The sequence below is a fragment of the Nicotiana tabacum genome, chromosome 1, assembly GCF_000715075.1.
Source record: "Nicotiana tabacum cultivar K326 chromosome 1, ASM71507v2, whole genome shotgun sequence".
NCBI lineage: Eukaryota > Viridiplantae > Streptophyta > Magnoliopsida > Solanales > Solanaceae > Nicotiana > Nicotiana tabacum.
The window spans coordinates 44,500,096-44,524,294 of record NC_134080.1 but is presented as its reverse complement, the minus strand read 5'-3'; the positions used below and the strand labels follow the sequence as shown (position 1 = coordinate 44,524,294).

The 24,199-nt window shown below is 39.4% G+C and overlaps 1 protein-coding gene across 1 annotated transcript; it reads left to right on the top strand.

Annotated features, from left to right (window-relative positions):
- Positions 1 to 17,268: 17,268 nt before the first annotated feature.
- LOC142162649 (uncharacterized) lies at positions 17,269 to 17,958 on the top strand. Its single transcript, XM_075219044.1, has one exon. The coding sequence runs from the start codon at positions 17,269 to 17,271 to the stop codon at positions 17,956 to 17,958; it is 690 nt and encodes a 229-aa protein (XP_075075145.1).
- Positions 17,959 to 24,199: the final 6,241 nt, after the last annotated feature.

The following is a 24,199-nucleotide window of genomic DNA, read 5'->3' as shown; positions in this document are numbered from 1 at the left end:
GTTCAAAAGGAAAAAAACATGCTTTATCCAACCCCTGTTTCTGAAAAAGGTAGGGCTACTGATTTACACTGATCATTTATGTTTCTACGTTTACTATGTGCAAATATGTAATTGAAAATTATCTTGAACCAGGCTCAACATCAGGAACTGCAAATGAATCATATGCTTTAACCTCTAAAATAGTTACAACTAAAGGTTCTTATCACCATCACCCTTAGCTGATTTTATCATTTCTTTGGTCTGTGTCTCTTAAAGTTATATGAAATATGCAGGCCGTCTAAGGAATAAAAAAAACTACGATTAATATTTATCAACTACATTCTAATTATGTTCTATTAAAAAGGGTTTCAAATTGTAAATTCTGTCATGCGAAAAAATTTGAGTATGAACCCCCTGGATTTTGTTATAGTAGTGGTACATTGAAGATATCCTCCCATCAAATGCCAGCTAAACTGAGAAATTTGTATATGGGAAACAACGCGAAATCCAAGCACTTTCGAAAGTACATCAGAACATATAATAATATGTTTGTCTTTACGCCACTTGGTATCAATTATGACAAAGATTTAGCCAAGATAAACCGTGGTATCTATACATTCAGGGTTCAAGGACAGATGTATCACTTGATAATGTGACGATCCAACCAGTCGTTTAAGAATTAACGTCCCGATCCCCTATTAACTACTTTCTTCAAGTTTATTTCGGCTAATGTGATTTGCTGGGATGTTCGGTTTTGAGTTTAGGAGAGTTTTCGGACACTTAGTCCCTAAATGAGAGCTTAAGTGTTGGAAAGTTGACCGTAGTCGGAACAGTATGAAGATGGCCTCGGAATGGAAATTCGATGGTTCTGTTAGCTCCATTAGGTGATTTTAGGGTTAGGAGCGTGTTCAGATTGTATTTTGGAGGTCCGTAGCTAATTTAGGCTTGAAATACCGAAAGTTGAATTTTGGAAGTTTCCGGTTCGATAGTGAAATTTTGATCCGAGCATCGGAATGGAATTCCGAGATTTGCAGTAGTTTCGTTATGTCATTTGGGATGTGTGTGCAAAATTTCAGGTCATTCGGACATGTTTTGGTTGGGTATTTGATCAAAAACGGAATTCGGAAGATTTTTAGAAACTTAGGCTTGAATCCGATGTGTTTTGGTTGTTTTGACGTTGTTTGAAGTGTTTTGAAGATTTGTACAAGTTTGAATAAGGTTTTAGGATATTTTGATGCCTTTGGTTGAGGTCCCGGGGGCCTCGGGATGAATTCGAATGGTTAACAGAGAAAATTTTGGAGTTGAAGTTGTGCAGCAGCTGGCCTTCTGGTATTTTCGCATCTGTAGTTTGGGAACCGCAGATGCAGAGCCGCAGAAGCGGCTAAGGAGCAGCAGAAGCGAAAATTGGCCATCTCTCTAGGAACTGCAAATGCGATATATTTTCCGCAGAAGCGGTACCGCACCTGCGGGTAAAGGGTCGCAGATGCGGAATTTGGCCTTAAGTGGGAAGTCGCAGATGCGACATTTGTTCCGTGGAAGCGGGACCACAGATGCGGTCCCAGTACCACAGATGCGGAAACTGCTGGGCATTATTTTAAAAGGGGTTCCGCGATTTGGGAGTTTATTTCCACCATTCCTAATCGTTTTTGAAGCTTTTGAGAGTGATTTTTGAGGAAAACAAAGAGGAATCGCTTGGAGGTAACATCCTTGACTTCATAGCTCGTTTTTATGTGATTAAAGACCTAACTAGTGGTGAGAATTTTGGGGAAAATGGGTAATTAGGGCTTGAGTTTAAGAGGCCTTTAAATGAGGATTTGAGGGGTCATTTGGACTCCGATTTCAGTATTCTTGTTATGTATAGACTCATGAGAGTACGAGGTTTTTAAAAATATAAATTTTTACCCAATTTCGAGATGTGGGCCTGAGGGGCATTTTGGTCATTTTACATAATTTCGCGTATCGACTTAGAATTTAATTGTAGAATCAGTTACTTGAAGTGTTATTTACATTATGAAATTGAATAGATTTGGGCCATTTAGAGCCGAGTGCTCGTGGAAAAGACGTGGTGTTGGATTGATTTTGAGCCGGTTCGAGGTAAGTGGCTTGTCTAACCTTGTGTGGTGACCTTCCCCTTAGGATATGATATATTTGGTAATTGAAATGCCTTGTACGTGAGGTGACGAGTACGTACTTGAGCTAATTGTTGAAAATCTGGTTTTACTTTAAGTATTTCAATTGAGTTCCTTTTTCCTGCTTTATTCTACTTGCGAATTTAGCCTGTTATAGTTTAGAAAAGGTTGTTTAGTTGATTTAATTGCCTATCTGCTTAAACCGCCTTAATTGCATTACGTGAAGTATGTTAGGCTAGAATTAACTGTTACTTGGTACGAAATTTTGCATTTGGTTGTGTATTCGTGTGTTGCTTCTATGTGTTTTTAATTTGCGACTACGGGACGACATCCCGGGAGATCCCCTATACGTATTTATGATCTAGACTGAGGTGCGGGATACCAAGAGATCCCTGGCACATGTATTGAGGATACCAAGAGATCTTCGGGATACCAAGAGATCCATAGCATGTATTGAGGATACCACGAGATCCTCGGGATACCAAGAGATCCCTAGCATTTATTGAGGATACCAAGAGATCCCTAGCATATATTGAGGATACCAAGAGATTCTCGGAATACCAAGAGATCCCTAGCATACATTGAGGATACCGATATATCCTCGGGATACCAAGAGATCCCTGACATATATTGAGGGTACTAAGAGATCCTCGGGATACTGAGAGATCCCCGGTTATCATCCTAGTTATGAGTGGTACTTCCTGGTGTTTGCCATTATTTCTGTTTCTGTTATTGTACTCCTCATTATCCTGTGTAGATTCTTACTGTAGATTTTCAACTGTACTGTTTATCTTATACTATCATGTCTCATATTCTCTATATTTATTTAATCTCAGTAGGGCCCTGACCTTCCTCGTTACTACCCAACCGAGGTTAGGCTTGGCATTTAATGAGTACCGTTGTGGTGTACTCATGCCTCTTCTGCGCATGTTTTTTTCATGTACAGATCCAGGTACTTCTACTCAGGCCTACCATCCTTAAGGGAGGCGACTGATTAGAGACTTCAAGATACATCTGTCGCGTCCGCAGACCGAGAAGTCCTTTTCTATTCCTGCTTTTAGTATTTAGCCCTTTTGTACTTCTGTTCTTATTAAACAAAATTCCGGAGTTAGAGCTATGTTGTATTTCTTTTTCTTAGCTTGTGATTCGTGGGTTTCCGGGTCTTGGATTTGGATATTGGTTTTGAGATTTATGAATGGTGTATGCCGAGTGACACATTTAAACACTGTTATTGCTTTATTTCTACTTTTTAAATTGTTTACCTCCGCAAGTTTTGGTTATCTTCCGCAATTTAGGCTTACCTAGTCGTAGAGACTAGGTGCCGTCATGATGGTTCACGGAGGGCGAACCGGGGTCGTGACAAGGTGGTATTAGAGCTCTAGGTTCATAGGAGTTATGAATCACAAGTCGGTTTATTAGAGTCTCGCTGATCGGTACGGAGATGTTTGTACTTATCTACGAGAGGCTATGTAACTGTTAGGAAAATTTCTACTTCATTTGATTCCTTGTCGTGCGATATTTTGACATCATAATTCTAAACTTCTGTCTTCTACTCTCTCACAGATGGTGAGGACACGTGCTACTCGAGATGATCAAGCACCCGCACCCCCTACTGCAGCCGTCAGAGGCCGGGGCCAGGGTAGAGGCTGAGGATGCGCACGTGGTGCAGCCAGAGCACTTGTGAAAGCTGCCGCTGAGGTACTGCCAGCAGATCCAGCCGGAGTCCAGGCACCTGACACGCCTACTACTACTACTACTCCAGCTCTTCAGGAGACTTTGGCGCAATTCATGAGCATGTACACCACTTTGGCTCAGGCAGGGTTGCTTCCCCTTACTGCAGCTACATCTCAGGCCGGGGGAGGAGCACAGACTCCCGCCGCCCGCACTCCTGAGCAGTAAGTGCATGTTGAGCAGGTCCCTGAAATTATTCCTGTACCGCCTGCAGTGCCAGTTCAGCTCGAGGACAGGGCAGCTACTTTCGAGGATGAGCAGCTGAGACTTGAGAGGTTCAAGAAGTAAAAGCCTCTTGTATTCAGTGGTCTAGCATCGGAGGATGCTCTGGTATTTCTTGATATGTGTTACCGCATTCTCCGTACCATGGGTATTTTAGGATCGAGCGGGATTTCCTTCACTATCTTCCAGCTTCGAGGAGATGCCTATGAGTGGTGGCGTACCTATGAGTTAGATAGTCCAGATGAGGCTGCTTCACTGACTTGGGCTCAGTTTTCAGATCTGTTCCTGAGGGAGTATGTTCCTCAGAGCCTTAGGGATGCATGACGCGCAGAGTTTGAGCATTTGGGACATAGTGCTATGACTATTTCAGAGTATGCTGTTTGTTACACTAGTTTGGCTAGGCATGCACCAGCCTTGGTTGCTACTATCCTCGAGAGGGTTCGTCGATTTATTGAGGGTCGTATTCCCAGCATCAGATCTAGCATGGATTGTGAGTTGGAGATGGATATTTCTTACTAGTAGGTGGTGAGCATTGCTAGGAGGATTGAGGGTATGCATGCTAGGGAGAAGGAGGAGAGGGAGGCCAAAAGGCCTCGAAAGTCGGGCCATTATTCTGGTGCACGTACTCCAGCTGTAGGTCGTCATGGTAGGGGTTATATGAGTTGCCCTGTTCATTCAGCTCTTCCAGCAGCCAGTGTTATTCCAGCTCCTCCTAGACCTCGAGAGCCTTATTATGCACCTCTGGTTTCTAGCGCGCCTTCTGCGCGGGGTGCTTTCAAAGGTCAATCCAGCAGACCTATCCTTAGCCAGTCACAATCACCACGTCCTCCCAAAGCTTATTTTGAGTGTGGTGACACACGCCACATGGTGAGGGATTGCCCTAGACTTGGGAGGGGTGCACCTCCACAGACTTCTCAGCCACAGCGTGCCCCGCAGAGTTCTCAGGCTATGGTTAACGCTCCAGTTGCTACCCCACCTACTCAGCCAGCTAAAGGTTAAGGTCGGGGAGGTATAGGTCTCCCTAGAGGGGGAGGCCAGGCCAGATACTATGCACTTCCTGCCCGTACCGAGGCTGTTGCCTCCGATTCTATCATCACAGGTATTATACTGGTTTACCACAGAGATGCATCGGTTCTATTCGATCCAAGCTCTACTTATTCTTATGTCTCTTCTTATTTTGTTCCACATTTGGGTGTATCTCGGGATTCTTTGAGTTTTCCTGTTTATGTTTCTACTCCTGTAGGAGATTCTCTCATTGTGGATCGCGTTTATCGGCCGTGTTTGGTTGCTCTTAGTGGTTTTGAGACCAGAGTCGATTTATTGTTACTCAGTATGGTTGACTTCGATATTATCTTGGGCATGGGCTGGTTATCGCCCCATTATGCTATTCTTGATTGTCACACCAAAATCGTGACGCTGACTATGCTAGGTGTACCGTGTGTTGAGTTGAAGGGTACTTTAGATTACACTCCCAGTAGAGTTATTTCTTTTCTTAAAGCTCAGCGTATGGTTGAGAAGGGGTGTGATGCGTATTTAGCTTATGTGATAGATGTCAGTATTGATACCCCTTCAGTTGATTTAGTTCCAGTAGTACGGGATTTTCCCAATGTGTTTCCAGCTGATCTTCCAGGCAGGCCTCCTGATAGAGATATTAATTTTGGCATTGATCTATTGCTGGGCACTCAGCCCATTTCTATTCCTCCGTATCGTATGGCTCCTCCTGAGTTGAAGGAGTTGAAGGATCAGTTGCAGGAATTGCTTGATAAGGGTTTTATTTGACCTAGTGTTTCACCTTGGGGTGCTCTAGTCTTGTTTGTGAAGAAAAAGGATGGTTCTATGCATATGTGTATTGATTACTGCTAGTTGAACAAGGTTATAGTGAAGAACCGTTAGCCTTTGCCTCGTATTGATGATCTGTTTAACCAGCTTCAGGGCGCACGAGTGTTTTCTAAGATTGATTTGCACTCAGGTTACCATCAGTTGAAGATTCGGGAGCCATACATCCCAAAATTGCTTTCAGGACTCGGTGTGGTCATTACGAGTTCCTTGTCATGGTATTTGGGCTGACCAATGCCACAACAGCCTTTATGCATTTGATGCGCAGTGTATTCCGGTCGTATCTTGACTTGTTTGTCATTGTCTTTATTGATGATATTCTGATATATTCCCGGAGACGGGAAGATCATGAGCAACACCTGAGGGTTGTGCTTCAGCCTCTGAGAGAGAAGAAATTAAATGCTAAATTCTCGAAATGTGAGTTTTAGTTAGATTCAATGGCATTCTTAGGCCACGTGGTATCGAGTGAGGGTATTTAGGTGGATCCGAAGAAGATAGAGGCCATGCAGTGTTGGCCCAGACCATCCTCATCTACATAGATCCGCAGTTACTACCATCGTTTTGTGAAGGGGTTTTCATCGATTACAGCCCCTATTACCAGGTTGACCCAGAAGGGTGCTCCGTTTCAGTGGACGGAGGTGTGTGAGGCGAGCTTTCAGAAACTCAAGACAGCTTTGACCACAACCCCAATTTTGATACTGCCTATAGGTTCGGGGTCTTATACGGTCTATTGTGATGCCTCGAGGGTTGGCCTTGGAGCAGTGTTGATGCAAGACAGTAGGGTGATTTCCTACGCGTCCAGACAGTTGAAGATACATGAGAAGAACTACCCTGTTCATGACCTTAAGTTAGCTGCAATTCACACCCTGAAGATTTGGCGCCATTATTTATATGGGGTTCCCTGTGAGATTTATACTGACCACGGAGCTTGCAGCACTTGTTCAAGTAAAAGGATCTAAATTTGCGCCATAAGAGGTGGTTTGAGTTGCTAAAGGACTATGACATCACTATTTTGTATCACCCGGGCAAGGCCAATGTGGTGGCCGATACTTTGAGTCGTCGGGCAGAGAGTTTGGGGACTTTAGCTTATTTACCAGCATCAGAGAGGCCTATGGCGATGGATATTCAAGCCTTAGCCTACCAACTTGTGAGATTGGATCTTTCGGAGCTCAGTCGGGTTCTAGCTTGCGTGGTTTCTAGGTCTTCCTTATATGAATGTATCAGGGAGCGACAGTATGATGACCCTCATTTGCTTGTCCTCAAGGACAAGGTCCAGCACGGTGATGCCAGAGATGTGACTATTGGTGATGATGGGGTATTGAGGATGCAGGGTCAGATTTGTGTACCCAATGTTGATTGGCTTCGAGAGTTGATTCTAGGGAAGGCCTATAATTCGCAGTATTCCATCCATCCAGGTGCCGCAAAGATGTATCAGGATTTGAGACAACACTATTGGTGAGGGAGGATGAATAAAGATATAGTTAGATTCGTAGCTCGGTGTCTCAGCTGTCAGTAGGTGAAGTATGAGCACCAGAGACCGAGTGGATTACTTCAGCGGATAGAGATTACGGAGTAGAAGTGGGAGCGGATCACCATGGACTTTGTAGTTGGGCCCCACGGACTTTGAAAAAGTTTGATGCTATTTGGGTGATTGTGGATCGGCTGACCAAGTTTGCTCATTTTATTCCTGTGTGTACTACTTATTCTTCGGAGTGGTTGGCGGAGATTTATATCCGGGAGATTGTTCGTCTGCATGGTATTCCAGTTTTCATCATTTCGGATAGAGGTACTCAATTCACATCACGGTTCTGGAGAGTCGTTCAGCATGAGTTAGGTACTCGGTTAGAGTTGAGTACAACATTTCACCCTCAGACGGACGAACAGTCCGAGCGCACTATTCAGATTCTTGAGGATATGCTCCGTGCGTGTGTGATTGAGCTTGGAGGGTCTTGGGATCAGTTTTTGACATTGGCGGAGTTTGCTTACAATAACAGCTATCAGTCCAGCATTCAGATGGCACCGTATAAGGCTTTATATGGGAGACAGTCTAGATCCCCGGTGGGTTGGTTTTAGCCGGGTGAGGCCAGATTATTGGGTACAGACTTGGTTCATGATGCTTTGGAGAAGGTTAAGGTGATTCAGGATAGACTCCACACAGCCCAGTCCAGACATAAGAGTTATGCGGATCGGAAGGTTCGCGATGTTTCCTATATGGTTGGAGAGCGGGTTCTACTTCGGGTTTCGCCTATGAAGGGCGTTATGAGTTTCGGGAAGAAAGAGAAGTTGAGTCCGAGGTTTATTGACTATTTTGAGATATTGAGGCGTGTTGGGTAGGTTTCTTATGAGCTTGCCTTACCTCCCAGCTTGGCAGGAGTTCATCCGGTATTTCATGTTTTGATGCTCCGGAGGTATCACGGTGACCCATCGCACATGTTGCATTTCAGTTCAGTCCAGTTGGACACGGATCTATCTTATGTTGAGGAGCTAGTGGCAGTATTGGACAGGCAAGTCAAAAAGCTGAGGTAAAAGAACATTGCATCAGTGAAGTTTCAGTGGCGGGGTCAGCCAGTCGAGGAGGCGACTTGGGAGACCGAGCAGGATATGTGCAGTCGTTACCCTCACCTTTTCACTACTTCAGGTATGTCTCTATGCTCGTTCGAGGACGAACGAATGTTTAAGTGTAGGAGGATGTGACGACCCAGTCGGTAATCTTAAGAATTAATGCCCCGATCCCCTATTAACTGCTTTCCCCAAGTTTATTTCTGCTAATGTGATTTGCCGGGATGTTCGGTTTTGAGTTTCGGAGAGTTTTGGGACACTTAGTCCTTAAATGAAAACTTAAGTGTTAGAAAGTTGACCGTAGTCAGAACAGTGTGAAGACGGCTTCGGAATGGAAATCTGATGGTTCTGTTAGCTCCGTTAGGTTATTTGGGGTTAGGAGCGTATTCGGATTGTGTTTTGGAGGTCCGTAGCTAATTTAGGCTTGAAATGCCGAAAGTTGAATTTTGGAAGTTTCGAGTTCAATAGTGAAATTTTGATTTGAGGGTCGGAATGGAATTCCGAGAGTAGCAGTAGTTTCGTTATATCATTTGGGATGTGTGTGCAAAATTTTAGGTCATTCGGACATATTTTGGTTGGGTTTTTGATCGAAAACGGATTTCGGAAGATTTTTAGAAACTTAGGCTTGAATTCGATGTGTTTTGGTTGTTTTGATGTTGTTTGAAGTGTTTTGAAGATTTGTACAATTTGAATAGGGTTTTAGGATATGTTGATGCCTTTGGTTGTGGTCCCGGGGGCCTCCGGATGCATTCAGATGGATAACAGAGAAAATTTTGGAGTTGAAATTGTGCAGCAGCTAGCCTTCTGGTATTTTCGCATCTGCGGTTTGGGAACCGCAAATGCGGAGCCGCAGAAGCGGCTAAGGAGCCACAGAAGCGAAAATTGGCCATCTCTCCACGAACTGCAGATGTAGTATATTTTCCGCAGAAGCGGTACTGCACCTGCGGGTAAAGGGCAGGTACGGAATCTGGCCTTAAGTTGGAAGTCGCAGATGGGACATTTGTTCCGTAGAAGCGGGATCGCAGATGCGGTCCCAGTACCGCAGATGCAGAAACTACTGGGCATTATTTTAAAAGGGGTTCCGCGACTTGGGAGTTTATTCCACCATTTCTAATCGTGTTTGAAGATTTTGAGAGTGATTTTTGAGGAAAAAAAAGGGGAATCGCTTGGAGGTAACAACCTTGGCTTCATAACTCGTTTTTATGTGATTAAAGACCTAATTAGTAGTGAGAAATTTGGGAAAAATAGGTAATTAGGGTTTGAGTTTAAGATGCCTTTAAATAAGGATTTGAGGGGCATTTGGACTCCGATTTCAATGTTCTTATTATTTATAGACTCGTGAGAGTATGAGGTTTCTGAAAATATAAATTTCAATCGATTCCAAGACGTGGGCTCGAGGGGCATTTTGGTCATTTTACATAATTTTGCGTATTGGCTTAGAATTTAATTGTGGAATCCGTTACTTGAAGTGTTATTTACATTATGAAATTGAATTGAATAGATTTGGGCCATTTGGAGTCGAGTACTCGTGGCAAAGACGTGGTGTTGGGTTGATTTTGAGCCGGTTCGAGGTAAGTGGCTTGTCTAACCTTATGTGGGGGACTTTCCCCTTAGGATATGGTATATTTGGTAATTGAAATGCCTTCTACGTAAGGTGACGAGTGCGTACTTGAGATAATTGTTGAAAGCCTGGTTTTACTTTAAGTATTTCAATTGAGTTCCTTTTTCCTGCTTTATTCTACTTGCGAATTTAGCCTGTTATAGTTTAGAAAAGCATGTTTAGTTGATTTAATTTCCTATCTGCTTAAACCGCCTTAATTGCATTACTTGAAGCATGTTAGGCTAGAATTAAATGTTACTTGGTACGAAATTTTGCATTTGATTGTATATTCTTGTGTTGCTTCTATGTGTTTTTAATTTGGGACTACGGGACGGCATCCCAGGAGATCCCCTGTACGTATTTATGATCTGGACTGAGGTGCGGGATACCAAGAGATCCCTGGCACGTGTATTGAGGATACCAAGAGATCCTCGGGATACCAAGAGATCCCTAGCATGTATTGAGGATACCAAGAGATCATCGGGATACCAAGAAATCCCTAGCATTTATTGAGGATACTAAGAGATCCTCGGGATACCAAGAGATCCCTAGCATATATTGAGGATCCAAGAGATCCTCGGGATACCAAGAGACCCCTAGAATACATTGAGGATACCAAGAGATCCTCGGGATACCAAGAGATCCCTAGCATATATTGAGGGTACTAAGAGATCCTCGGGATACTGAGAGATCCCCGGTTATCATCCTTGTTATGAGTGGTACTTCCTGGTGTTTGCCATTATTTCTGTTTCCGTTATTGTACTCCTCATTATCCTGTGTAGATTCTTACTGTAGATTTTCAACTGTACTGCTTATCTTATACTGTCATGTCTCATATTCTCTATATTTATTTAATCTCAGTAGGGCCCTGACCTTCCTCGTCACTACCCAACCGAGGTTAGGCTTGGCACTTACTGAGTACCGTTGTGGTGTACTCATGCCTCTTCTGCGCATGTTTTTTTCATGTGCAGATCCAGGTACTTCTACTCAGGCCTACCATCCTTGAGGGAGGCGACTGCTTAGAGACTTCGAGGTACATCTTCCGCGTCCGCAGACCGAGAAGTCCCTTTCTATTCCTGCTTTTAGTATTTAGCCCTTCTGTACTTCTGTTCTTATTAGACAAAATTCTGAAGTTAGAGCTATGTTGTATTTTTTTTTTCTTAGCTTGTGATTCGTGGGTTTCTGGGTCTTGGATTTGGATATTGGTTTTGAGATTTATGAATGGTGTATGTCAAGCGGCACATTTAAACACTGTTATTGCTTTATTTCTATTTTTAAATTGTTTACTTCTGCAAGTTTTGGTTATCTTCCGCAATTTAGGCTTACCTAGTCGTAGAGACTAGGTGTCATCACGATGGTTCACAGAGGGCGAACCGGGGTTGTGACAGATAGATGATTTATATCTCAGAGAAAAAGGGTCGAGAAATTTGCAACTCTACTTTTATGATAATGCAAATGAGCTTGAAAAGAGAATGGTTTGTTCAGATAAATTAAATGAATCAACAGTGAAGGAACTGATGGACATACTAAAGGATAATCCATACTCAATGTTTCTGCGTGTGATAACCCAAGAGGTCATCACTTGTTTTTAAAAGGAATTATGCATTCCGAGGCTTTAAAAACCTCTTTTTAGCATCACCTCGATTTGTGTGCTCAGTCCGGGCGCGTAGCCGGAAAGCCTATATGTGAAAATCTGTGAAAAATAATAAATTTTGACTATAAAATGAATTAATTTGACTTCGGTCAACATTTTGGGTAAACGGACCTATACCCGTGATTGGACGATTCCAGAGGGTTCGTAGGGAAAATATGGGACTTGGGCGTATGCTCGGAATCGAATTCCGAGGTCCCAAGCCTGAGAAATGAATTTTAACAAAAAATTATTTTCTAAAATTGTTTAAAAGATTTGGAAATGAATTTTGATTAGAACATGTTGTTATCAGGCCCGTATTTTAGTTTTGGCACCCGGTACAGATCTTATATGTGATTTAATATAATTCTGTGAAGTTTGGTAAGAAACGGAATCCGTTTGACGTGATTCGGACCTTAAATGCAAAATTTGATGTTTAAAGAAGTTTTGAGAAATTTCATTGATCTTGAGGTTTAATTCAATGTTCATGATGTTATTTTGGTGATTTTATTACACGAATAAGCCCGTATGATGTTTTTTGAGGTTGTGTGTATATTTGGGTTGGAGCCCCGAGGGCTCGGTGAGTTTTGGATATGCCACGGGGTGCATTTTTAACATAGAAAATTGCAGGTTTTCAGCTGTGCATAGCAGGCCTGCAGGCTTCGCATTTGCAAAGTCTGGCTCGCACATGCGATATCGCAAATGCGAGCGGCTTATCGCAATTGTGAAGAAAGCTCAGGCCAACTCCCTCTCGCAAATGCGAGATTATCTTCGCAATTGCGAAGTTTCCCATTTGGCCGGTGATCGCAAATGCGATGCTGTGGTCACAATTCCCAAGTTGCAAATGCGACATGATGATCACAAATGCGAAAGTCCAGTTTTCCCTGAAGGCTTCGCAAATGCGAGACCTATTTCGCAATTCCCAAGCTAGCAGAGGTCAAGGTTCGCAATTGCGAATGCCTGTTCGGAATTCCCACATCTGAGACCTGCAACTTTTATACTTAGACGATTTTAAACTCATTTTTCACATCTTTTCAAAACATAAACTCCTTTGGGCGATTTTCTAAGAACAACTCTTCTTCCAAATCGATTGTAAGTTAATTTTAACTCATTTCCTTCAATCATTAACATCTTTTAACATGATTTCAACTCAAAATAAATGATTTTCATGGGGGAAATTAGATGTTTTGGGTAGAACCTAGGCTTTTCAAAAATTGGGGATTTGGACCTCGATTTGAGGTCCGATTTCAAAACAAATTATATATTTAGGTTCGTGGGGGAATGGGTAATCGGGTTTTTGTTCGAATCTCGGGTTTTGACCATGTGGGCCCAGTGGTGATTTTTGACTTTTTGGGCAAAACTTTAGAAAAACTCATTTTCATGCATTGGGGTTGATTCATTTAGCGTTTATTGATGTAATTAAGTAACTTATGGCTAGATTCGAGTAAATTGGTTGTGGAATCAAGGGGTAAAGCTATAATTGAAACATGAATTGTGTTCGTGGCATCGAGTTAAGTGTTTGGTCTAACCTTAGCTTGAGGGATTAGGAGTGGTGTCTATTTGCTACGTGTTAATTGTGGAGTACGACATATCGACATGGTGACGATATCTATACGTCAGTGTCAAGCATGCACGTGAGTATTGTATTATAATTGTTATGAATCTGTTGTGGTTTATTGAGCTTCATATATTATTATCACCATTGTTCCCTTGCCGGGATGTTTGTTTGATATTAATGATCCCTTGACGGGATGTTTGTTTTGATAGTATTGTTTCCTTGCCAGGATGTTTGTTTTGATATTATTGTTCCCTTGCCGGGATGTTGTTGAAATATCATTATTCCCTTGCCGGGAAGTTATTATATTGCTCTCGTTTCCTTGCCGGGATTCCTTGTGATTATTGTTGGCTTGTAACTGGGAGTGGGTGGTATGCCTACCACAAGATATAATGAAATGGGAGCGGGTGGTACGCCTACCACAAGATATAATGAAATGGGAGCGGGTGGTACGCCAACCACAAGATATAATAAAATGAGAGCGGGTGGTATGCCTACCACAAGATATACTGAAATGGGAACGGGTGGTACGCCTACCACGAGATAAATGAAATGGGAGCGGGTGGCACGCCTGCCACGAGATACATGAAATGGGAGCGGGTGGCACGCCTGCCACGAGATACATGAAATGGGATCGGGTTGCATGCCTGCAACAAGATGTGAAAAGAAAGTGAAATCTGCCTTTGTTTTCCTTTATTCTTGTTAGTGGTTGATTTTGATTCCTTTATAATTCTCTTGATATTCTGTTTTACCTATTATTCCCCAAAGCATGTTTTCCCCTCCTATCTTTATTTGTTTATTTCTATATTTCTTTTGTGCCGTATATATATTTGAACTGGACAGGTTAATTTGGTAATCTGGTCCTAGCCTCGTCACTACTTCGCTGGGGTTAGGCTGGACACTTACCAGCATATGGGGTCAGTTGTACTGATACTACACTCTACACTATGTGCAGAACCCGAAGCAGCTTTTGGATAGTAGCTTGGAGGCTTCCTTCAGTCCATGCGGAGACCCAAGGTAGACCTGCAGACATCCCCAGGCCCTGGCGTCTCTCTCTGTCCCTATTTCCTGTTTCATTTTCCTTTTATTCATAAACGGTGTACTATTATTTCTTTAGACTTTGTATGTAGCAATATTAGACAGTCTGTGACACTATGACACCAGGTTTTGAGTGGTTAAGGCTTAAGTATTTGTAATAGATGCAGTTTTCATAAATCTTATTATTTTCTTCCGCTTAAATTTGAATTTCCGTTGTTACCACGTATCATCTTATATTTGTTAAAAAAGAAATAATTGGTTAATGAAGTAATTAGATTAAAGGTTTGGCTTGCCTAGCTCACATTAATAGGCGCCATCATGACTCCCGAGGGTGGGAAATCCGGGTCGTGACATTGCGATCCTTAACAGACATGTCAAACTTGCAATACTTTCATATAGCACTAAAATGTGACACTGGATTGGATCAACGTGTATATAATGTGCCTACTACTACTGAAATTGCAACAATATGGGTTGATGAAAATGATGGTTCTGCTATTCATGCACCACATCTTCAAATTTATACTCGCAGTGACAGGGCACAAAGAGTGAACTATTATTTTGGGTGCTATGACCCTTTACATTACCCGCTGTTATTTCCACATGGTCAAAGCGGGTGGCATTGTGGTATTAAAAAGCTCCCCAAACCAGAAAATATTCCTAGAAGTCGCACTCTTGAATTTGAACAATTGCCGAATATAAAAAATTTCACCTCTGTTGATGGATATCTTGATATGGAAGCTCAAAATAATGCAAAAGAGATGTTGTTTCAGTTCGTGAATACTACTGTTATAAACTTCATATGAGGAACGATGATGAAGATGAAATTTTGCATACCGGAAGGTATTCCAGCAGTATTCAGTTGATGAATATATAAAATTGGAGACACAAAGGTTGGATTTTATTTCGTTCAATCAAGAGTTGTTCAGAATGGGTATACTGCAAGGACTTCTTGATATTCTAAGACTTGGCGAACGAGATGCTTCCAATGTTGGAAAACAAACATTTCTGCCAAATTTTTTCATAGGAGGTCCTAGAGATATGCATCAACATTATATGGATGCTATTGCATTAGTGCAACAATTCGGGAAACCTGATTTATTTATAACTATGACATGTAACTCATCTTGGACGGAAATAAAAGAACAACTATGGTCAATTGACGAGGCACAAAATAGACCTGATTTGATTACTTGAGTGTTCAGGGCTAAAATAGAAGAGCTGAAGACAGATATATTAAAATGAAATATCTTCGGAAAAGTTGTTGCTTTTACTTACACTGTGGAGTTTCAGAAACGAGGTTTATCCCATGCTCATTTTCTCATTATACTAGGTAATGAGCACAAACTATTGACAATAGAAGCATACGATGATATAATTAGAGAAGAATTACCAAATGGTAAGGCAGAACCAGATTTGCGTAAGCTTGTCATTAAGCATATGATGCATGGTCCTTGCGGTAGTTTAGATCCAACAAATTCTTGCATAAAAAAGGGTTATTTCAAGTTCAAATATCCAAAAATATTTTTCGATCAAGCATCGAAAGGAAATGATTCTTATCCAGTTTACAGAAGACGAAATACAGGGGAAGTTGTGAAAGAAAGAGAACAATATTTAGATAACTCCTTGGTTGTTCCTCACAATCCTTATTTACTTAGGAAATTCAATTGTCACATAAATGTTGAAGTGTGCTCCAACATCAAAGTCGTGAAATATCTCTACAAATACATTTGTAAATGACATGACAAAAATGCATTTTGTGTACAAAATAACGATACGGACATAGAGATAGATGAGGTCAAAGAATATCAATCTGCTAGATAGGTATCACCTCCGGAATCTGTATGGCGTCTCTTTGATTTTCCTATAAGAGAAATGTCTCCCAGCGTTTATCATTTTCAACTATATCTTGAAGGTCAACAATTTGTTTCTTTTAAGAGCAACGCGGATATACATACAATTGTGAATAATCCGATGATCCAAAAAACAATGTTAACTGAATTCTTCCACATGAACGATACCGATGAAGATGCTAAAGAGCTCAACTTATTGTATAAAGAATTTCCTGAATACTTCGTGTGGTCCTCCAGTGATAAATTTTGGGCACGTAGACAAAAACATTGTGTTGTTGGCCATATTGTGACATGTCATCCGACAAAAGGAGAAAGATATTATATTAGATTATTACTAATTCATGTGCGAGGACCGAAGTCATATAAGGATCTTTTGACAGTAAATGGAGAGCCTTGTAGTACTTTTAGAGAGTCCGTAGAAAAAAAAGAATTACTACACTGTGATAATAGCTTGATAGAGTGTATGTCTGAGGCCGCAAGTTACCAAATGCCATATAGTTTACGACATTTATTTGTTACATTATTGGTGTATTGTGGTCCTGCCAACCCCAGAAAATTATGGGAACAATTTGAAGAATCGATGTTTGAAGACTATAAAGTGTTACAAACTATTGAAAGAAGAGAAAATCGATATCATGCTCTGAACCATATCAATGATATTTTACATTCTATGGGTCATGATGTAAATGAGTATGAACTTATATCAGAAACTATCAGGCCTTCTACGGCAGCAAAAGAGGCAAAAGAGATTCATTTTGAAAGATCTATTATTGTTAGCAAGATGACGTATTGTTGCATAGGTAATTAAACAAAAATAAATTGATTGCATATAATGTGATTACTGAAAGAATATTTTCGAATAAACCAGGTGTGTTTTTCATAGATGGTCCAGGAGGAACAGGGAAAACTTTTTTATACCGTGCTTTATTAGCAACTGTACGATCCATGGGATAATAGCTCTGGCAACAGCTACTTCTGGTGTCGCTGATTCTATTCTCCCGGGAGGACGTACTGCACATTCACGTTTCAAAATGCCTATTGACATCGATGAAAATGCCAGTTGTAACATTAGCAAAGAAAGCGCACTTGCAGATTTAATCTGAGATACAAAATTGATTGTATGGGATGAGGTATCTATGGCTAAAAAAAGAATGTTGGAAGTTTTTGATCTACTCTTAAAAGATTTGATGGATACAAATGCATTGTTTGGCAGAAAAGTTGTTGTTTTAGGAGATGACTTCAGACAAACTCTTCATGTTGTGCGCTACAGAAAAAAAGAAGATTTCATCAACAAAAGTTTATTATATTCTAGCATTTGGAATGAACTTGAAAAATTAAAATTATCTGAGAATATGAGAGCAAAAACAGATCCTGCATTTTGTGACTATTTATTAAGAATTGAAAATAGACAAGAACGAGTCAATTCAGCAAACAAGATTGAAATTCCATATTCTTTGATTATTCCTTACACAACCGAAAAACAATCCCTCGATAAACTATTCATAGCGATAGATTCAAATTTGGATTCGTTATGCTCTAATTCATCTTGTACATATTCTTGTGTGATCTTGACAACAAAAAATGATTTCGTCGATAAAATTAATGGCATGCTTATTGATCGATTTACTAGAAAATTAAAAATATTTATTCGCTCCGATGAAGCTATTGAATTTAATAACCAAACACAATTTGAAGACTTACTACACACTTTAAATCCTCCTGGTTTACCCCCTTACAAATTATCTTTGAAAGAGAATTGTCCAATTATATTATTGCGAAATTTAAATCCATGTGAAGGTTTATATAATGGCACACGATTGACTTGATGTGATTTTAAAAGCCATGTTATCAACGCTAAGATTACGACATGTGATTTCAAAAATATGCATGTGTTTATCCCAATAATTTTATTATTATCATCACAGGATGAAAAAAATGCCTGTTCAATTTAAAAGAACGCAATTTCCCATTAGATTATGCTTTGCAATGACAATAAATAAAGCACAAGGCCAGACTTTAGATTTCATTGGAATTTATTTGCGGGAACCTATATTTTCACATGGTCAACTTTATGTTGCCTTATCGAGGGCAAAGAGTTCAAGTTGTGTGAAATTGTTGATCCAACCGTCTACGCCAAGTATAGATGACGATCATTCTACCTTTAATATAGTACGACAAAATTATTCAGAAGGCAATCCTTTGAGTTACAGGTTGTCACGTTTTTCCTTTGTATTCTCCTATATCCTCTTTCTCATTGTTTCTTTGCATAGATAAAGTATCAAACATGCTAATGCAATTATTTCTTCGTGAATTGTGATTTTCTATTCACTTGGTAATGAATATGGTATAGCCAAACTTTTTATTATGTAGCTGCATTTTTACATCCAGTTTAATGATATTCCCTCCTCCATAGGGACGTGCTGCCATGTAATATTTGGCTGGTTGATCGGCTTTGATCAGGACATCAGTAGTCTGACCTGGTCCAAGCATAAGGACTGATATTGTGAAAGGTTTAACATAAGAGACATCTGCTCCAACAACAGTAAGCTTATGGTTGGACACAGTAAAGAAAAGTTGTTGATTGAGTGCAACATTAGTAACTTGAAGGAGGTTCATTTCACCAGCGTCCACATGCACTATGGTGGTATCTGCATTAATATGATTTCTATGAAAACATATCCTAACAGGTAACATATGCAATCATAGATTACTGGTAGCATAACATTGTTAGGTGGAAATTAGTCTTTATACTATGTGTAAACTTCAAATATTTTGATATTAGAACTAACCTTTGCTTGAACACTTGTAGAGATCACCTGGTTGACCATTGATGGTGTAAACATCAGATATGTGGGAGCTAAAAAATTTTCAACTGAACCTTCTGAGGAAGAATTCAGGCTTGGTTTAAAGAGTGGAATGATCTTTTACAATGTACTCAATAAAATTTATTCTGGAGTTATTCCCAAGGTAATTTCAATAAAGGAAATCAACCAATCAATCAACTGCCCCTCGTTCATGAATTTGGAGATTTGATAATTCAGAAAAGAAATTGAAAGTTAGACCTCTATGTTGGCAGCCTTAAATTGTTGGTTTTTTTAGAGTTCTTATATCTCACACCGGTTAATTCAGGTAGAGACATATTGGTAGTTGTTGCTACTGACTATTAGGTTAGATTTGTAAGTAATAGATTTTCTTGCCCGTTTCAAAATGTATATGATTCGTATTAGTTGTAGTTGTCAATGATCATGTGGGGAGGTTCTGTATCAATTGGATCTGCAGATTTGATCTTTTCGTGTCTATGTGGTTCCAATTAGATATCTAGAACTTGTAATCAACTGGGATGTTTGCTACTATCCATGTTTTCTTTCCTTTGCTTGTGGAAAAACTGCAACTTAGCTTGGGTATTAGATGTTTCTATAGAGTGATCATCTTGAGAAATGAACTTTTGATCTATAAGCTGATGTTAGAATGGTTAGGCAGATGTTGTTTGTCTTCTGTATCCATTAGAGGCATATAAACTCCCAGAATTTGCTTATTCTTTGTGCAATTAGATATCTGCTTCTTGACTTACTCACAACATAGTGCGTACTGCAGGTTTGTGCAATATTCCTTGCTAGCCCAAGTTTTCTAATCAGGAAAAAAATTGCATAATAATGAGCATTTCTTTTATGTACATATTTTAACAGTTTGAAATTGAAAAGAAGATATTCCCTTGGAGTTTTATCCTTTGCTTTTTACGTTTCTTTTGTCTCTGGGTGGCTTTACTGTCATTGCTCTAAATGGCAAAGTTAGTTCTGCAATAATTTTCATAGCTGGTCATTTAATAAAAACTATATTTTTGGTGTAGGAAAGAGTGGATGAGGATTTATTTCAGTGTTCAGAGATCTTTGATATGCTGAGTTGATTGTAACAATTGTCCCATTTTCTCTTTATTTATACGTTTTTGTACCTCATTGGTACTATCTTATAAAAAATTCAAGAAATAATACTCTTGATTGGGTAAGCTGCAATATTGTTAATTCCTGAATGCAGGGAGAGGTTTAAATACTACACTACTGAGAGAGTGTTATATGCTCTTTGTTATTCTTCACGCATCACTTTAGTAGACGTCTTTTGTCTCTTTGATATTCGTTGTTTGAGATACGAGCATGTACAAGAGTTCTCCGTAAATAATTGCACAAGCAAGAAAGCTAAGAAGAAAACTAAACACAACACGAAAGATGCATCATCCTTTGCTGATTTTTAGATACTATAAAATGCTTCAAAGAACGCAACACTTTAGTATCGTCATTAAATGTTTCAGAGAATGAAACCCTTTAGTATCTAATCGTATGACGATGTTATGGATGTAATAAACATGTTTTTGCCAATCATATAACATTAATATGAAAAGAGTTCTATCTAGCATAGCTCTAAGTTAGACAATGCTTACTTTGCTAATTGGCGAGCAAATATAAAATGTTCCAGTTGATATTGTCATTATACTTTTATTTACAACGATACTTCTTATATCTCACTTTATACTTGCTAAAAATGATAAAGAATTTGAAAAAATTGTAAGCCAATCTCACAAGTAAAACTTAATTAGATGTTACAATTAGAATCAGAAGGATAACACAGTGTATAATAAAGTAATATAATTTTGTTCACTTTGGGCCCGGGCAAAGCCCGAGCTACCCCCACTAGTTTACAAATAAGCAGAGTATAGTTTTTAAGGTTTTAGGCCATTAATTACCTAAGGCTTGCCTAGGCACAAGTTTGTATGCTATCGTAATTTTGGGAACTAATTAAAACAATTTAAAGTTATCTCATCCTATAGGCATGCTGATCTAGGCGATTGATGCTACAAAACTGATTTCATGCATGTTTGCACTAGAACATGATATCTATGTGTTGGATTGTTTTTAAACCTTTTTATAGATAGTTATTCATTTAAGCGACGTAGACATGATTTAGAGACAATGCAAACAGAGTCCTAAAGTAGGATTTCTAATGCACAGAGGGAGTTGGTCATTTTATTAAGCATGATTACATCATCAGTTTAATGACATGATTTTCAGATAATAACAACTTATGCAGAATCAGAGAAAGAAGTGATGAACTATAACATGTTTTCTAATATGCAAAGATAATAAACGTGAGCATCCTAAGGCAGGATTTCTAATGCAAACAATACAAACCTAAGGCATGACTCCAATTTGCAAATAAGCACAACATAGTTCTAAAGCATGATTTCTATTAGAAATCATAATATAAACCTAAAGCAGGATTTCTACCCGGTTTCCTACAAAAATCATATAGGAACCCTCCCTTTTTTACTAATTACCCCAATTTCTGTTTACAAAGAATATTATTATAGACCAGGATCAAATGTATTACATAAGTAAATGAAACTATACTATAGGGAGCCGAAATAAGGCCCAAAGTAAACCTGGGAATGCCAGGCCTTCAACACGGTCTCAGAAACCAAAGATCTCATAGCCAATAGTATGCCTTGGTGTGTTAGAGTTCCCTAAGGACCTCAAGGATCCCGCGCAGTGCTCAGACCAAGGCCTTTCTCAAATAAAGGATTGGCTATGTGCAGCGTGGAAGGGTCAGCCCTGGTGTACCAGAGTTCAAAGGGATCTCAAGGATCCCTAAATGGTACACACACCAGAGGGGCAGAACTTAAATAATCTAAGAGTAAAAGTGAGAGTGTTTGACATAGTTTGGAAGAGCTTAGTAAAACAGAGCTGAAATAAACTTTCAGGAGTGAAAAAGGTCTTCAGAAATAGACGTAGTTTAGAGAAAATACTAAGAGTGAAAATAGTTTTGAGATCAATTCTGAGAAGAGCAAGGATACAATCACACAGACTTAGAATACTTAGAATCACAACCATTCAGCAATCAGCTTTACAAACAGGGGTCAAGGGGGTTGGGAACATAGAGAGTTCAAACATATAACAGGGTCTAGGAGAGCATATGGAGCAACAACTGTACAGAACGAACAGAAATCTACTAGTTCAGAGACTTAACAAGCTAGTCATGATAAGAAGCAATTAAGACATAGTCATGTTGAAGAGAAAGTGTTTACTCGTTAGGATCAACCAGGTACACTAGACAACTAAATTATCAACATGATCACACCAATTAAAGAGAGTAAACAAAGACTTAATAGACATGTTGGAAGAGTATCAACAATCAAGTAGGACTTAGACTTGCTGACCACACATTTGAACAAGAGAGGATAGAGTTTAGACATGCTGAATAAAGCAGTAAGCAGGAAAACAAATTGAATACTTAGCCAATTGAACTAGTGTAGGAATAAGCATGGATGTACAAACATGGGACACATAAAGTTGAGTTTCAGAATTTAACTAGAGACATACTAGATAAGGAAGCAAAGTGAAGAGTGTAAAACATGTGCAATTCCACTATCTAGCCTTGGCTTTCAGCCGGCTAGACCAACAGTTAGCACAAGTAACAAAGAAAGAAGAGAGAGTTTGAATGTGTGTCTATGTATTTTGAACTTAGTGTTCGTCTCTTGAAGGAGTAGAATGAGAGTGCTTATATAGCAGTTCAAGAGTAGAGCAAATAAGGTAAACGAATCAAAAACCAGCAATTAAAAGGTCGTAGAATCCAATCACATAAGGAGTTCATAATAGGCCCTTTTAATTAGGGGCAATTAGCCAAACGGTAACAACAGGGGTTCTAATTAAGGCAAAGAGTCCAGACCATACCAATTAAAGAATCAATAAGAATCCCAAAGTTATACGGGCAAGCAATTAAGGTAGAGATGACCAATTAAAGCTATAAACAAGGAAACAAATAAAGTCTGTAAATACAAATCTTTAATAGAGTAAATCAATCAGCCAGAATTTCAAAGTAATACTAATTTATGGAAAGAAATACCAACTTCCACAAATAGAAAAATAGGCTAAGTAAACTTCACAAAAATACAGAAATTAGCCGGAAAACAAATGTGAACCCTAATAGAGATTAATTAGGGTAAAAATCATAGAATAAGGGCTTTAACAAAGAAAACGTTTAAGCCCCAGGAATATGGCAAAGTAATATGACTGGTAACACAGAAAGTACCAAGAATCGAAGCAAAGGTTAGAAAAATCACAAAATCAACTAATGTATGAACACTCTAGTAAAAATCAGTCAAGAAGATAAAAGGAGAGTTGATTAAGTACTTAGAAGTCAGAAAAAACCATTGGAAAAAAACAACTTGTAATGAACCCTAGTTTTAGGGAAAAGCAAGAATAATTGATAAAAACCAGAAATCTTCAGAGAAAAACATGGAGTGTTATTCGATTCTTCTCAGATCTATACAGATCTGGAAATGATCGAAGGTAATAGACTAGGTTTTTTTAGAAAACATAACAAAGATGAGAGCATCGGTTTAGAAACCATAGATTCATAACAAAATAAAGAGAAATCTCTTACTCATAGTCGAACAATGGCCTGAGATAGGTTAACAAGTAGAGTTTCAAACCAGAACCAACTAGGTTCTTTGAGATCTTCTCAAGGATCCAAGAAATCAAGGAGCCATAACGTGTAGAAGGCTAGGGTTGGCCGGAGAAGCCATAGGAGTGTCATAATGTGAAGGTTTATGCCCGTGAAGGCGCTAGGCTTTGGGCGAGTCTCTGAGAAAAGAGGGAGACGAGGGATTCAAGGGAGGCGGGCGTGACAAATGAGCCCGAGTTAGGGGGTTTAGTTGAACTAAAAATGGAAGGTCAATTCTGGACTGTTGATCTTCTGAGATCAACGACCAGGATTGATCCTTTGAATGGGTCGGGTTAAGGATTGGTTCATGGGTATGGTTTAAATTAGGTTGGGTTTAATTGAATTGAATTGGGGGTCCGTTTTTAAAAGGGGTCATTTGTTAAATACTCATTTAATTGATAAACAATTTTAAAAATAGTTAATAAATTATATAAAAAATTATTTTCATGCATAGAAATGTTTTAAAATAATTACTTAATATTTTAAAAATATAAAAGGCTATTTCCTGATAAAATAATATAATAATGCATGCATATGCTATAATTGCAAAGTAATTGCAATTGTAACCAAAAAATA

Excerpts from the sequence above, each read along its gene's own strand:
- LOC142162649 (XM_075219044.1), top strand. The coding sequence starts at position 17,269 with ATGGCTAAAAAAAGAATGTTGGAAGTTTTTGATCTACTCTTAAAAGAT.